This window comes from Triticum dicoccoides, chromosome 4A (assembly GCF_002162155.2).
Source record: "Triticum dicoccoides isolate Atlit2015 ecotype Zavitan chromosome 4A, WEW_v2.0, whole genome shotgun sequence".
Classification (NCBI taxonomy): Eukaryota; Viridiplantae; Streptophyta; class Magnoliopsida; order Poales; family Poaceae; genus Triticum; species Triticum dicoccoides.
In genome coordinates, this window is record NC_041386.1 from 104,011,550 (window position 1) to 104,024,966 (window position 13,417).

Genomic DNA, 13,417 nt, shown 5'->3' on the forward strand with positions numbered 1-13,417 from the left:
TTACTCCCCACACCGCTACGATTCATTTTCCTTTCCACCGCACCCATGCGTGTGCCCACGACGCGTTTGTTTCGTGCGTGTGATAAGCGGCGCGGTCCCGTGCGCGCCGTTAATGATTGCTTGTAGAGGGCGCGGCGCACGGGTGCGAGCGACCGAGTGCTCTCGTGCCGCCCACCTGTCGGCCGGCTAGACCAAGGCATGCATGGGCATGGGGGGTCGACGCCGCACGTGCATATGACCGTGCACGGCCCAACCTTCCCACGTGGAAGCAGTCGCCGCATTCAAGCGGCGGACTGCTTCGCTCGCCTATAGCTCGCCGCGCCAGGATAGAGCACGGGGTGGACCCATGCATGCACGTAAACTTGCAGAGGTAAATGCTCATCAGCGGATCCGACCGAGACCGGGTCCAAGCATTATTTCATCTGATCTGATTCCAAACCCGAGCACGTAATAAGGACTTGGGTCCAAACATATCCTCCAAAGCCATGACATAGGTTGAATCATCACACGCAAACGGCTAGGATTGTGCAGTGGCGAGGAATTTCGATCCTGCGATTTGTCTTTGTCCTGACACAAAAGTCTAACCTGCTCTAACTTGTAAAACAAGCAATTCGAAGGTTACTGCGCTGGGTCTCTAACCAAATTGCTACTTGTTGTAAAGCAAAACAAGGACAAGGACGGCAGATGCCGCTCGTCCTCCTCCTCCAGCCCACGTCCAACATGCAAGTAGCAGGTTACGTGAGCTCCCGGGGCGGCAGCAAGTGGCACGACTTACGCGCTGCGCGGCAGTAGCCATGACAGTGGCCGGTCAGAGCCTACAGCGGGCGTACGTTCCCCCGGACCGCCCAACGACCGCCGATCCAGCCCCGGCTTTTCCAATGGAGAGAACGTGGCCGCCGCGTCTAATCGGGGCAGCAAGTTGAGCATGTCGACGCGTCCGGCTTGCATCCCTAACTGCGATCATGAGTTCATGACCTTCATTTCATCCAAGGCTGCAAGCAAGCTAACCTAACAACTACTACAATACCAAATCCGGCGTTTCCACTTGAAAGGGTTACTCCAGCAACCGGGCCGTACGTTTATGCCATGGTGGGAAACGACAGAGATGTCAAGAAACACTGATGTAACTTGAAAGCACGGATCGCAAGTAAAGAACTAAAAGTTAAGTGCATGGCTCACAACACGTAACGGCAAAAGGCCAGACCATAGCATAAAAGGATGAACAAATAGATGATTAATGAGAAACAAGGTTGGGCAGCTGATGAACAGCTAAAAATGTTGGCTTGTGACTGTCACAAACTATTTACTACACTTCAATTTGAACCAGACTTACCCCAGCTCTCAAATCGTCGTTACCCCTAAAGAGTGTTGTTCCCGTCATCAACAAAGAAAATGGGAACATTGTTGCTGGGCAACTGTACTACTCAAACTTAAACTGAAATGTAAGTACCTGATACCAGGTACGAGCACGTGGAAAATCAAACATTTTCGACGGCAATTCTAGTGACGCAAGGGTGGCAAGTTAGTGGCAAATTTCTGTCCCAAAATAAACTGAAGCACCAAGTTGCCATTCTTGCCAAGTAAAGTGCCATCCTCGCATTACTAAACTTGCCATCGAAAATGTTCGATTTGCCATGTACTCAGGTACTTATCATTTCCCAATTTAAACTGGCCTAGCCAAGTACAATGAAAATGCGAACATTGGAGTACCGTCTCAACTAACCTAGACAAGTACAATGACCTGGGACAATTTTGCTATACAGGTGTGACCAATGAAATCATGTTGATACTACATGTGCATGAAAAATACCACACCCTCCGATCCATATTACTTACAAAACCAGCGACAAGTAATACAGATCAGAGGGGGTACTGAAAATTGGCACTCTATAAAACAAGAAGACATGATAATACCCATAAATCAGCAGCGTGTATAAAAGAATTGACAGAAAAACTTCTGTTCCAAGCAAACGCAATCAGATGGCAGAACACTATCATAAGGGGGGAAATGACACTGCTCATATGCTCACATTAGAAACTATATACTGTTGGTGGCCTTGTATTGATGCAAAATGTATTTTTGATAGTGGCCTTGTATAAGGGAATGGAGGGAGTACAAAGAAATATAACTCCTGCCCAAGACTTGCACCTGAATGCTAGGAACCACAAAATAGAAAAGGACAACTCATGTTCATTCAACAGTAGAATACTCATGGGCATTCTGTGTGAAGTTAGCAACCTTCAAATGCTTACAAGAAATTTCATTTGCTTCATCAGGACATAGCCACACACACAAAAAAAAGAACTTACTGCACAAACCTCATTCTAAGGAGCAGCAACCAAAACGAAACAGGAGCACTTTAGGAGAGTTTCACAATCATCAAAGGTGCAACCAGCTGGTTGTCGCTGAGGTGCTGTTAAATCTCTGGTACATAAAAACCTTGTTCACATGGTGCTAATCTGCCAACAATCCAAATTCAAATGAACAAAATGACACAGTTTACATAAATCAAGTGTGCGGTGGTACTGCTAAACAGGCGTGCTACCATCAAAAAGCATGGTCATGCAAACAGTAAAACTTCCTCAATCCTCATTGCAAGAATTATGACCATTAAATAAAATTATCTACAACTTTTTGCTTGTATCTTTGGCACTAGCACATGTCTACTATCAGGTATTTTATACGATAAGCATCTATCAGGCAACAGGATTTAGCCAACACTAAGTTCTTATCAGTAACTACAAATAGAATATACATTATTATCCAGGTTTGCTAAGCATCCTTTCAAAGAAAAAACTGGCAAATGATGAATGATTAAGTTGGAAGTATATCACTTCGGTACCAATTCAAATAACACAAAAGGGAGCACAATATCACAAAACATAAATATTTCATTCTCAGGGTTATGGTTCGTACAAACATGTAAAGGCAAACATTACCAGATAAAAGCAGCTAAGCCTGAAAGCAGCTGCAACAAGGAAACAGCTCAGGAATCGTCAATTACTCAGATCAACTGCCACATAAACATACAGAACATTAAACAGGTATCATATGAGCACACTTCAGTAACATATAGATATGCTCTTGAAATATAGAAACGTGTAAATGCATTGCGAGAAATTCCCCAGCCTAGTGATTGGCAGCTTTCTTTGATCTATATAGTTTCACGGGTCTTCTCCCGAAGCTCAACCCTTCAAGTTTATTTTTATCAGATTCTTCTCAGCCAGCCTATGAAACTCTCTTCCTAACATCAGCATCCGAATCAGATTCACGGTCCTTCTCGACATCTGAAGACGGAGTAATAACATGCTTTGATTTCTTTGCAAGAGATTCAAGGGCCCTCTGTCGAAGCTCAATTTCAAGTTTGTTTGGGTCAGGTTCTTCTCTCGGAGTGTATGAACCTTTCTTCCCAACATCAGCGTCTGAGCCAGATTGACGATCCTTCTCAAGATCTGACAGGGGAGAACCAGCATACTTCAATCTCTGTTTACTGGCATGACGGTCCGCCCTTCTGCGGTGCCGTTCTTCACGTCTAAGGCGCCTTTCCTCTTTTCGCAGCTTTTTCTCTTCTCGCCTCCTCTTCTTGGACTCATCAGAGTCAGAATCAGAATCAGAACTATCATCATAATGCTTCTTATGCTTGTGACCCTTTTTATGTCTTCGCTTCTCAGACTGGGATCTGTGTTTCTCAGATTCTTCTGAGCCCGAACTGCGACGATCAATGTGTTTACTGTCATATGTTCTTTTCTTAGCTTTTTGAAGAGGACTTCCACCATCTGATTGGGAAGCTTCATCAACTTTACCAGAGTATTTCTTCGCTGCAATAGCATCATAAGAAGCACCATGTGAATCCGTTTTGGCACGCTCATTGTTAATCCCATCCTTTGGATAAGAGTCGCCAGCTCTACTAGGGGACTGCCGTTTCACGCGAGAATCATCAGGGGAATCACCCTGGCGTTTCATTCTTCTACCATCAAGTGCATCTTCTGATGAATCTGATAGCGGATTATCATATTTCTTGGGGACATCCTTCCCGCCACTAGAATAAAAAAAACTGTTAGATTATTACCAAAAGAAAGGATGCATGCTGCTGAGGAGATGCTTCTGACAGGTTTTACCGACTGACATCATCATAATTACTCCTACAAAAAATTAAGACGTTGATGCATGCAGGAAATCCTTTTAAGTGGAAGTTTATCATGCATAATATAGCAAGTACACAAGGTGTCTGATGATAATGGTGCAAATCTGTAACCCAATATTCAGTGTCTAAATAAGAAAGAAAAGAGCATTGAACCATAGCATGTCAAAAGAGCAAGATTGCTTTCTTAATGCATAAAAACTAGCAATCTTCAAGAAGGGGATAAGTACAGGAACATACTCCTGTCTTGATCTGGAAGAGGGTTTTTCTCCAGGGACTGAGTTGTCAACGTTGACTTCCTTTAGATGCAGATCAGCTGAGAAATCCTTGGATATCCTGCGTGATGAATTGGCCTTCCGTGCATTCTCCCTAAACGTGAACAAAAGATAAGTATATATAGACAGCGAGGCAAAAAATAATTTTACGAAGACAAGACATGAAAGAACATATTCCAACCTTGCACGCCCGCTTTCTTCCTCGTCTCCACTGGTATTTGTGCTGTCCTGACTGGGCATATGTTTCCCAGTGTCCTTCAAAGGACTGCCAAAATAAGGTGAGAAAGTTAGCATCCCAGTTTAGACACTGTTAGTGGGAAAAAAATAGAATTACAAATTAACATAGACAAGTACACACCTGTCACGTGTGGAGTCTCTTTCTGCATCATTAGTAGGAGACCTCAAGGATTTTGTGAGCCTACGGTGTTCAAAATCCGGTGACCCTCGGCCACTCCTTTCTTGGTTCCTGAGGCAATACTGGGAGTAAGACAATGACTTCCCTGGATAACTACAACAAAATATGTCTGCATTCATCATGCATGCTGTGGTATTACCTTTGAGCCAGATCCCTGCCTTTAGTGGAGGGTGCACCGTTTGTTCCCTTTTCTGCGTCCCTGCTCGAACTCCTACGTGAACGATTTGGACTCCTGCTGTGTGGACTGCTACTCCTGTAAATTCCAGCACAAGTGTAAATCCATGCAGCACAACATCGGGTACAAAGAAAATAAGAGAGCAGCATTACCTCCTCCGCGGTGGAGAGACTGGAGGATTTGCAGAAAGCGTCCTAGTTGAAATTGGGGATTTTCTCTGGCGCTTTGGTGACCTCAACTGCGGTGAGCGGTGAGGTGACAGGGACTGCCGTCTTCCTGGAGAACGTGGCCTATGTCTTCTAGGTGATGGGGACCGTGGCCTGCGTCTTAGAGGTGATGGGGACCGTGGCCTGCGTCTTCCTGGTGATGGGGACCGGTGTCTATCTGCTGGTAATCTGTGTCGAGGAGGTGATCTGCGACGCGCAGGAGATGGTGATCTCCTAGGTGCGCGAGCTGGGGACCGACAGCGATAAGGAGATGGTGATCTACGTCGCCCAGATGGTGGAGATCTTCTCCTAATGGGAAATCTCCGCCGAGGTGATGGGGATCTAGGTACTGAAGGTGATCTTCTGGAATACGGTGACCTCCGCCTAGACATTGAAGGAGCGATTCTTGGGGAATGCCTTCGGGGGGAAACAGAACGTCTAGGTGAAGCTGAACGTCGTGATGATCTTTGCCTGGAAGGGGATGGAGAGCGCCTCCTTGGAGAAATAGACCGTTGCCTACCACGGGGCGACAAAGATGTGCTCCTAGGTCTTCGATGTTCCCTGAAAATAAAAGAGAATAAAACTGCCTATAAGCAATGGTTACAGTCGAGACAGAGAAAACTTACTTATTGTCGTAATACATAGGACTGCTGACAATACACATGCCAACACAAGCTAACACAAATCAAGATTAAACGACTACTGATCAGGTCACACAAAGATGCCTTGTTCATTCCTCGTTAATTAGGTCACACTGCTTTGCAGGACCATATTGTTTAATTCTTTCGAAAAGATGTGAAATGCAAATGCCTACAAAGAGCAATCCTTTGGGTACATTAGAAACCTAACATGCGAGGAAGATAAGTATAGTCAAAAGAAGACACAAACTTGTAGGAAATATGCACAAAACATTAAAAACATGGGGAATGATGTACATTCCCACCACCTGGATTGAAGTACGCACGGGCTAGAATTACAAGTTTGTTTCAAAAAGATGGTGCACATTTCAAAGGATGAAAATGATTTATCATGAAGAACATGACAAAACAAGGAAGGGTTCAGATATAGGCATTCTTGATGAGATTATTGAAAATTTAAAATACAATGAAAAATGATAAAAACTCATGCATAGAAGAATTGCTAGCTAGAACACAACCAAGGGCCACCAGATGACAGACAACGAGCTCAAAGAAGAGATTAGAAGCAACATACAGAAGTACATTCTGCAAAAGTAAAAAAAAACACTGGGAAGATACTGCAAATTAATCTTATCGGTATAGTTGTGGTAGGGCATAGATGAAGAATGCACTTATTCCCAAGTATTGATGGTGTTGTTCTTATGCAGAAATTAAAGACTTCATTAAGGATTCCAAACAAATAGTTAACTGAATGAAGGAATGGAATTGAATTTGCCCATTTCGCACTGCCTAATTGTGGCAGGATTTTTTTTCCTTCACAGCTGTTGAGGTCATCACCAGAACATGATATAATAGTTAATTGGAGGAAGAGATGCAGTGATGTACAAGCTGAACAAAAGCAAAGAAGAAAACACAAAAATGGCAATTCTTGGACAAGAAAAGCAGAAAACTTCATCGATGCAATAGTCTGACTCTGAGAATAAAAAGGAATTTCATCTCAAGGACGTGCATAATATGCATTATATGAATTTTTTCCTGACAAAAAAGTCAGGGGGTTTCAAATGTGGACATTCTACAAATATTATCTTATCTGATAGAATGCACTAAAGAGTAGTCAAAGTTAATCAAAGAAGTTAACTAACCGGCTCTTTGTTCTCGAGCTATGCTTCAAGTCCAGTTCCTTTTCTTTCTCAGCATCGACATTGGGATTGTTTAAAGCAGAGCCAAGTGAATCACCATGAAATCTTGAATTACCAGTATCCCCGGCCTACAGTAGTTGGAGGTAAAGAATGATATGAACCGAAATAATCGGAGAAGCTATCTGAGTATCATCAGAAACACAAGAGGTCACAGAATAACCATTAAATCAGTGATACAAGGAAACTGGTCAGAAGGAATTAACTCACCATCATTTTGTGTTTATCTAGTTCCGTGTCCCTTCCATCTTTCTCTCGCTTCTTCTGGATTTCCTGGGCAATTCTAGCCTCTTCCGCCTAAACACAAGACGGATGGATTAATAAGAAAACTCTCACTTTTCTGCAATTTAAATCCCACAACTCCACAAGCAACTATAAAAAAAATGTAAATACCAGGTTCACAGGATAGACAGGAAGTACTAAAGGCCAGAGTAAAGTATGATGTTTTGAAAAAATCACATATGAAAGAAATGTAATGAAGTCTACCACCACGTACAACCATTGACTAGCGTTACAAACTAGACACAACACTAACTAGATAGTGTTCTATGGGCAATGTCCGAGAAAAAACATAAAATAAGGTCGTCTGCAGTTTCAACCATAATGATACGTGTTTGTTTCAGTAAAAATAAATGAGAGCAAAAAAGAGGAAATGCTATTAAATTCGCACGCAAGCCTTGTGTTGTCAGACATACAAAGCAATCCTTGACATGGAGTAGGTGGCCAGGTGGCCGGGCGTATGGAGAACTCCAAATGTACACATATCATAGGAGAGGAATACAGATTTGGCGCATACAAGTGATCGAGGAAGCACAGTGCACCTTCAAGGCAGGCATTGGGTGCAACCATGGAGACACTAGGAAATTGAGTTATCTCTAGTTAGGAGTTCCTTTTAGTTTAGGAGAGCTAATGCGGATAGAAAGGACATGTTTTAGGTAGTTAACATTGCAATTCTGGTTCGAATCCTACTTGTGTATCAAGTCAATTGTCTGATTTTATATGGGAGAGGCTGTATTGTTTTAAGCAAGCGATATAATGATCACAAGTTATCTAAGCCTTACAACAACCCTTGCACGTCAGGGACGAGCCCTGGAACTAGCGCTCTAAACGAGCTGAGCTCAAGCAAATATACCTTGGCTCGGCTCGAGCTCAATGCAATCCTCAGCCCAAATATGGCCTCGAGCACGGCCTATTGACATAACAGCTCGAGTTCGGCTTGCCAAAAGCTAGAAATAGTTCGATCCCAGATCGTTAGGGCTCACGAAAACTCTCGGGTAATATTATAATTTTTAGCATATATATTGCCAACACGCTAGGCATCGACTGTCGTATGCCTTCACAAGCCACTCTTTTATAGATAGTCCTCCAACCCCACTCTTCTACAATAGGTGAGGTGGTACTAATCTACTCAGCCCTACTGTTGGTTACATGGACTAAGAGATGGGCTGATGCACAAGTATAGCTACAAGGCCATGAATGTTCTTCGGCCCTCCAGTCATTGCTACGCGCAGCTTTTCTCTTACCAGACTAGGCTTAGCTTCTTGTGAATTGCTCACATTCTGATGATTTGATTATTAGGCTTGGAGATATTTGGGCCACACCTACGTACAGAAGAACCGATCGAAGAGAAGCTTGTCCAACATCTTCTGAGATGGTTTGGGCATATTCAGCGCATGCCTCCAGATGCCCCAGTGCATAGCGGAGGATGCCCCAGTGCATAGCGGCCGACTAAATTTGGGACTAAAGGTTGTGTTGTTGTGTAAAGAGTTAATGTTTATCAGGTGGCTGCATGGTAGTATTATACCAAGCCTTATCGAGCGTTTTCAAACCAAGCTTCCCAGGCTCCCGAGCATAAGGCCAATCTTGAGCTCGGCTTGTTTATGCTTCGAGCCAAGCTCGAATATGTGACGAGCTCAAACTTTTCCGGCATCCTTGCATGTCACCGATTGTTGATGGTGAGTACAGATCTTCTAACCCTTACCCTACCAAAATTATCCCACTCTGAACCAAGGTTCCTAACATTATAGGCTTTTTTTAAAGAAAGAGTAACTCAAAACAACAATTTTGCTCCTCCCCCCTAAATAGACACATGCGCGGGTCGATTTGCAGATCAAAATTTTGCTTACCGCCATGACAATGGAATCAGAGACTTGTCTATAAGGATAAAGCTTCCCCCATGACAAGAACAGTCTGCACTTCTCTCCTCTATCCTTTTGCTCCTCCCTTCTTCACCACGACCATCATCAGACGCGAGCACGCCACCAGGGACTAGACACGAGGACAATACCATACACGAGCACGCCATCGTCCGCGAGCACTCCGTCTTCCGCGACGAAGCTGTCCTACGCGAGCTAGCCGTCCTGCACAGCCAGCGCGAGCACGACGAGGTCCACGAGGACGCTGTCCTGAGAACACCGCTGTCCGCGAGCTACGTTGCACGGATACTTGGATACGTATCGGATACGCGATACGGGGATACGCCCGATACGTCAATTTTCTAAAAACATGGATACGGGGATACGTTTATATATAGATGTTATATATATTAATTATTACAAATATGAAGAAAAAATTCAGGAGCTTTTAGGTCAAAGCATGCCTCAATACGATTACCCCTTTCTTTTCTTGCACTTAGTCCACTTTCATTAATTGGCCGTGAGATTTGACCAGGTATGCTGTTCCAATCAATGCATCGACTCTCTCTTGCTAACCTTTCAATTGAATAAAAAACATCGACAGACATGTTTTCACATGAAATCACGCCCATGTTGGGAATCTTCAAAGGTGCGCCTTTATTATTGAGAGGATTTCACGTCGAACGAGGGGTTTCAGGTATCCAAAATGTATGGCAGAAGTATCCTAGGAGTATCAAACATTATTTTCTTTTTTTAATATCAAAATATCCAGGGATACTTACGGGATACGTATCGGGAAGTATCGGGGGCAGTATCCGGCTGGATACGCACACTTTCTGAAGTATCCGCGCAACGTAGTCCGCGAGGACGCAGTCCTCCACCAACTGCCACCGGCCGTGTGGACGCCGCCATCCACGAGGACACTGTCCTCCATGAGGACGCTGTTGTCCCCATCTTCTATGCTGCCACTGCCGTCGTCCGCTAACACAAGGCTGTCAACCTCAATGCCCTCATCTTCCTCCTCGGCTCCTCATATAGATTTTCTTCTTCCTCATATATAGGTTGGCTTTCTCCTGCCAACTCATGGGTTTGCTGGTTCGCCATGGGGAAGAGCTGGAGCTGGACGGGGAGAAGCAAGCGGAAGGCGACGGATGGGATCAGTTGAGACTTGAGAGGAAGGAGGCGGAGCGTGCGCGACCCATGCGGAAGCGGAGGGGCAAAAGTGGAAAGATTCGATGAACAAAGCTTACGCGCAGACCATTGAGAAAAAAAGGAAAAAAGTTATGCGGAGCCTAAATAGGATCGGAAGGAGTAGAAGTTATTATTAAGGGATTAAATTTACAGTTAAAGACATAATTAGAATATATACAACTTAATAAGATTGGGTGGCTAAGATGGTTTGCAGCATTTAACCCAATTTGTACATTTTAGATTCAAATAAATGATAATACATAAATAAAAGGAGATAACTCAAAAACAAAAACTTAGATTGAAATGGAGCATGCTTTCACTCAGTACCGACTTACAGTGGTCGACTGAGTCAAAAGGACAACTTGAGCCGCTGCAGTACTGACTTACTAACTAGTAGCGCAACTAATCACACCTAGTTGACAGTTTTGTTGGAAGCCAAGTACCGACCTGGCGAGCAACTAATCAGAACTGATTCTAGGTCATTGTAAAGGGCATGCTAATTTGATGTCTCTTGTGTACGTATTCTAGCTTATGAGTTAACTCAGAACAACATGCCTGAAGTATGTCACAGAAATATTGTTATAATAATAATAATAGATTCATGTATTTATGCAAACCTTTCTCTGCTGAATCTCAGCCTCCTTTGCATCCAAAAATTGCTGGGGCACACCACTAGCATTCTGCTGCGCACTGAGAAGGAGGCTCCACAGCTCCCTCATGAACTTTATTGTGTTCTTCTCCATGAACCCTGTAAGCTGGATCTGTATGTACTTCCCGTCCACCTCCTGCAAAACAAACAAAAACCTTATAAAGCTCCTGAGCTCCTACTATTTATTATCAGCCCCACAGAACTAATTTAATCATTACACAACTATATCACCTATGTTTGGGCTGACTGGTCCATAAAAATCATATCCAGGCAACAAATAATTCGATGACATGGCCAGAAAAGAAAAAAACTAGTATGATAATGATTAGCTTTTACAGGTACAACCCATACTTGTTTCATAAGTTCACAAGAAGTTTTGGTAAGCTAATTCAATTGGTATTTTGCTAATCCAACTGGTATTTTGCAAATTGGAAAATGTTGTGGTTTAGCTCCACAAGACGGCTGTGATTACCTATCTTACACTATCCAAACAAGCCTATGCGAGACTTTAAACTTAGTTCCCGAATTACACGTGTATGATTTCAGTTTTCATTCCTGACTCCTGAGCTACACCATGAAGATAGTTGGGTTCGTAGCTTACAATCTTAAAGCTGAATGGACGAAATCCAATATATCCAGAGATGCTTTACATGAATATAGAATACAGAGTTTCGTTTTTAATTAATTAATAGGCATATCTTCAATCAGAAAATCCATCTGTGTTTGTTCAACGAGACCATAAGATGTAAGCGCCATTGCTCATGTTAAAGAAGTATATCTTCAGAAACCTCACCTTCGCATCGAGCAGGCCATAGATGAAGTTGATAAGCACTTCGTCCTCGAACCCAAGAAGCTCGGTGACCCGTGTGGCAATCCACGGCTTCATCACGTCCATCTTCACCTTTGACATGTCCACCTAAACCCAAGGAAAGAAACAAATTAGAGTTTAACTTGAACCCACGGCAGATAGTCCCCCTCTGGACGCCCATCGGCTAGAACCCGGTGGAGGCATAGGGCGAGAACGAAAAGGCTAACCTGATGGTCAAGCTCGGACGCGAACTTCTGCGTCTTGAGCAGCTTGGCATGCTTGTTGGAGAATCTGGTGTCCTGGTCGGCCGACGTCCCCTGCCAAAAAGCACGGCGAATCAGCGCACCTGTCACAGATCCGACGAACCGGAAAAACGAAGCGAGGTTGGCAAACTAAATCAATGCGGAGAACCGTAGCCGCTTACCCGGAAGAAGCCTCCCGACATCTTCACAGGCGGTACGGCCGCCGGGGCCGCCGCCGGCTTGGGGGGAGGATGCCGAGGAAAGGTGGCTAGGGTTGGAGCCTTTGGGAAGACGACGACGAGTTGGGGGGTGCAGGGGAGAAGAAGAGGCCGCAGGAATAGCTATACACAATAGCCCGATCCAAAACAGTCGCATGCCTCAGCTGCCTGGGCCAAGCCCACCGGTCTGTAGGCTTTCGAGTCTGTTCACTCGTAATACGTGTACATCATGATTCATGTTTTCTTTCTCGAAAAAAAAAGACATCACGATTCGTGTGTTCCTAAAATTTCTTTCAAAAATATGCTCAAAAAAAGCTGTTCCTAGAAATACCCTCAAAAAGAAATCTGTTCCTAATACCCTCAAAAAGAAATCTGTTCCTAAAAAAGAACGTCATGATTCTCTTTTCTTTTAATAATTCTATAAAAAAAGATAATTATTGTTGTTAATATTTACTTTGCCGCAGGAAGTCTTGTTGTCAATCTAACTCTAACCTTTAAGTACAAAATGTAGACGAAGTATCCATAGTCTCTAAACTAACATTGTTAGTCAGGGATCAACAGCGATGAAGATGAAAGACGGGATTGTTGACAAGACACTTAGCCCAGATTAACACACAACCCCCTCTTATCACTACAATAAGATAAACCTTGGACCTTGATGACCCTTCAACGTTTCTTGAAATACTTCATCTTCAAATCCTTCATCCTCGATATGTGATGTCATGGTGGCATTACGTGCGAGACCATGCCTTAACCACCAGATGTCATGATGCAGAGGCGGCGCCAGGGGTATGCTCCTGTATTCACAGGAATACCCAAGATTTTGATGCAAAAAAAATTATATGTATACATACCCAAGAGCCCGCGTTGCAAGAGGCCTAGAGCCCACGCCTCTCGCGGTCTCGCCCTCTCCTCGACTCCTCGTACGCATGCCCAGTCGCCCAACTCACGCGAGTAACCAGACACGGTCGCCCTGTGTCTGCCACTCTCCCTCTCGCCCGGTTCTGCTCTCGCCTCTCCTCATCTCTCCGACTCTCCCAGTCCCAGATCCCGCGTGGCCGCGTACGGCGTCCCGCCCGCGATGCAGCAGCCCGGAGGCGGAGCAGCAGGCGACGGACCAGCCGGTG

General features: G+C 44.2%; 1 protein-coding gene across 2 annotated transcripts; it reads right to left on the bottom strand.

Annotated features, from left to right (window-relative positions):
- Positions 1 to 2,171: 2,171 nt before the first annotated feature.
- LOC119285251 (serine/arginine repetitive matrix protein 1-like) lies at positions 2,172 to 12,414 on the bottom strand. Of its 2 annotated transcripts, XR_005139416.1 has the most exons (13): positions 12,255 to 12,414; positions 12,058 to 12,147; positions 11,816 to 11,938; positions 10,991 to 11,158; positions 7,258 to 7,344; positions 6,994 to 7,118; positions 5,160 to 5,774; positions 4,972 to 5,085; positions 4,776 to 4,883; positions 4,599 to 4,682; positions 4,383 to 4,511; positions 2,941 to 4,040; positions 2,172 to 2,460 (listed from the first exon to the last, which is right to left on the bottom strand). XR_005139416.1 is itself a non-coding variant. In XM_037564490.1 (12 exons), the coding sequence occupies exons 1-12, from the start codon at positions 12,273 to 12,275 to the stop codon at positions 3,230 to 3,232; spliced, it is 2,475 nt and encodes an 824-aa protein (XP_037420387.1). In that variant the 5' UTR covers positions 12,276 to 12,414; the 3' UTR covers positions 2,874 to 3,229. The 2 variants fall into 2 exon arrangements, 1 of the variants encoding a protein (XP_037420387.1); XM_037564490.1 differs by lacking the exon at positions 2,172 to 2,460 and having other exon boundaries at positions 2,874 to 4,040.
- Positions 12,415 to 13,417: the final 1,003 nt, after the last annotated feature.

Bases quoted from the DNA above. Each gene is read 5' to 3' on its own strand.
- LOC119285251 (XM_037564490.1), bottom strand. From the start codon at position 12,275: ATGTCGGGAGGCTTCTTCCGG. The intron at 12,148-12,254 runs GTAAGCGGCTAC...GCTTTTTGGCAG, and splicing joins TGTCGGGAGGCTTCTTCCGG to GGGACGTCGGCCGACCAGGA. The intron at 4,041-4,382 runs GTATGTTCCTGT...TTTTTATTCTAG, and splicing joins TCTTCCAGATCAAGACAGGA to TGGCGGGAAGGATGTCCCCA.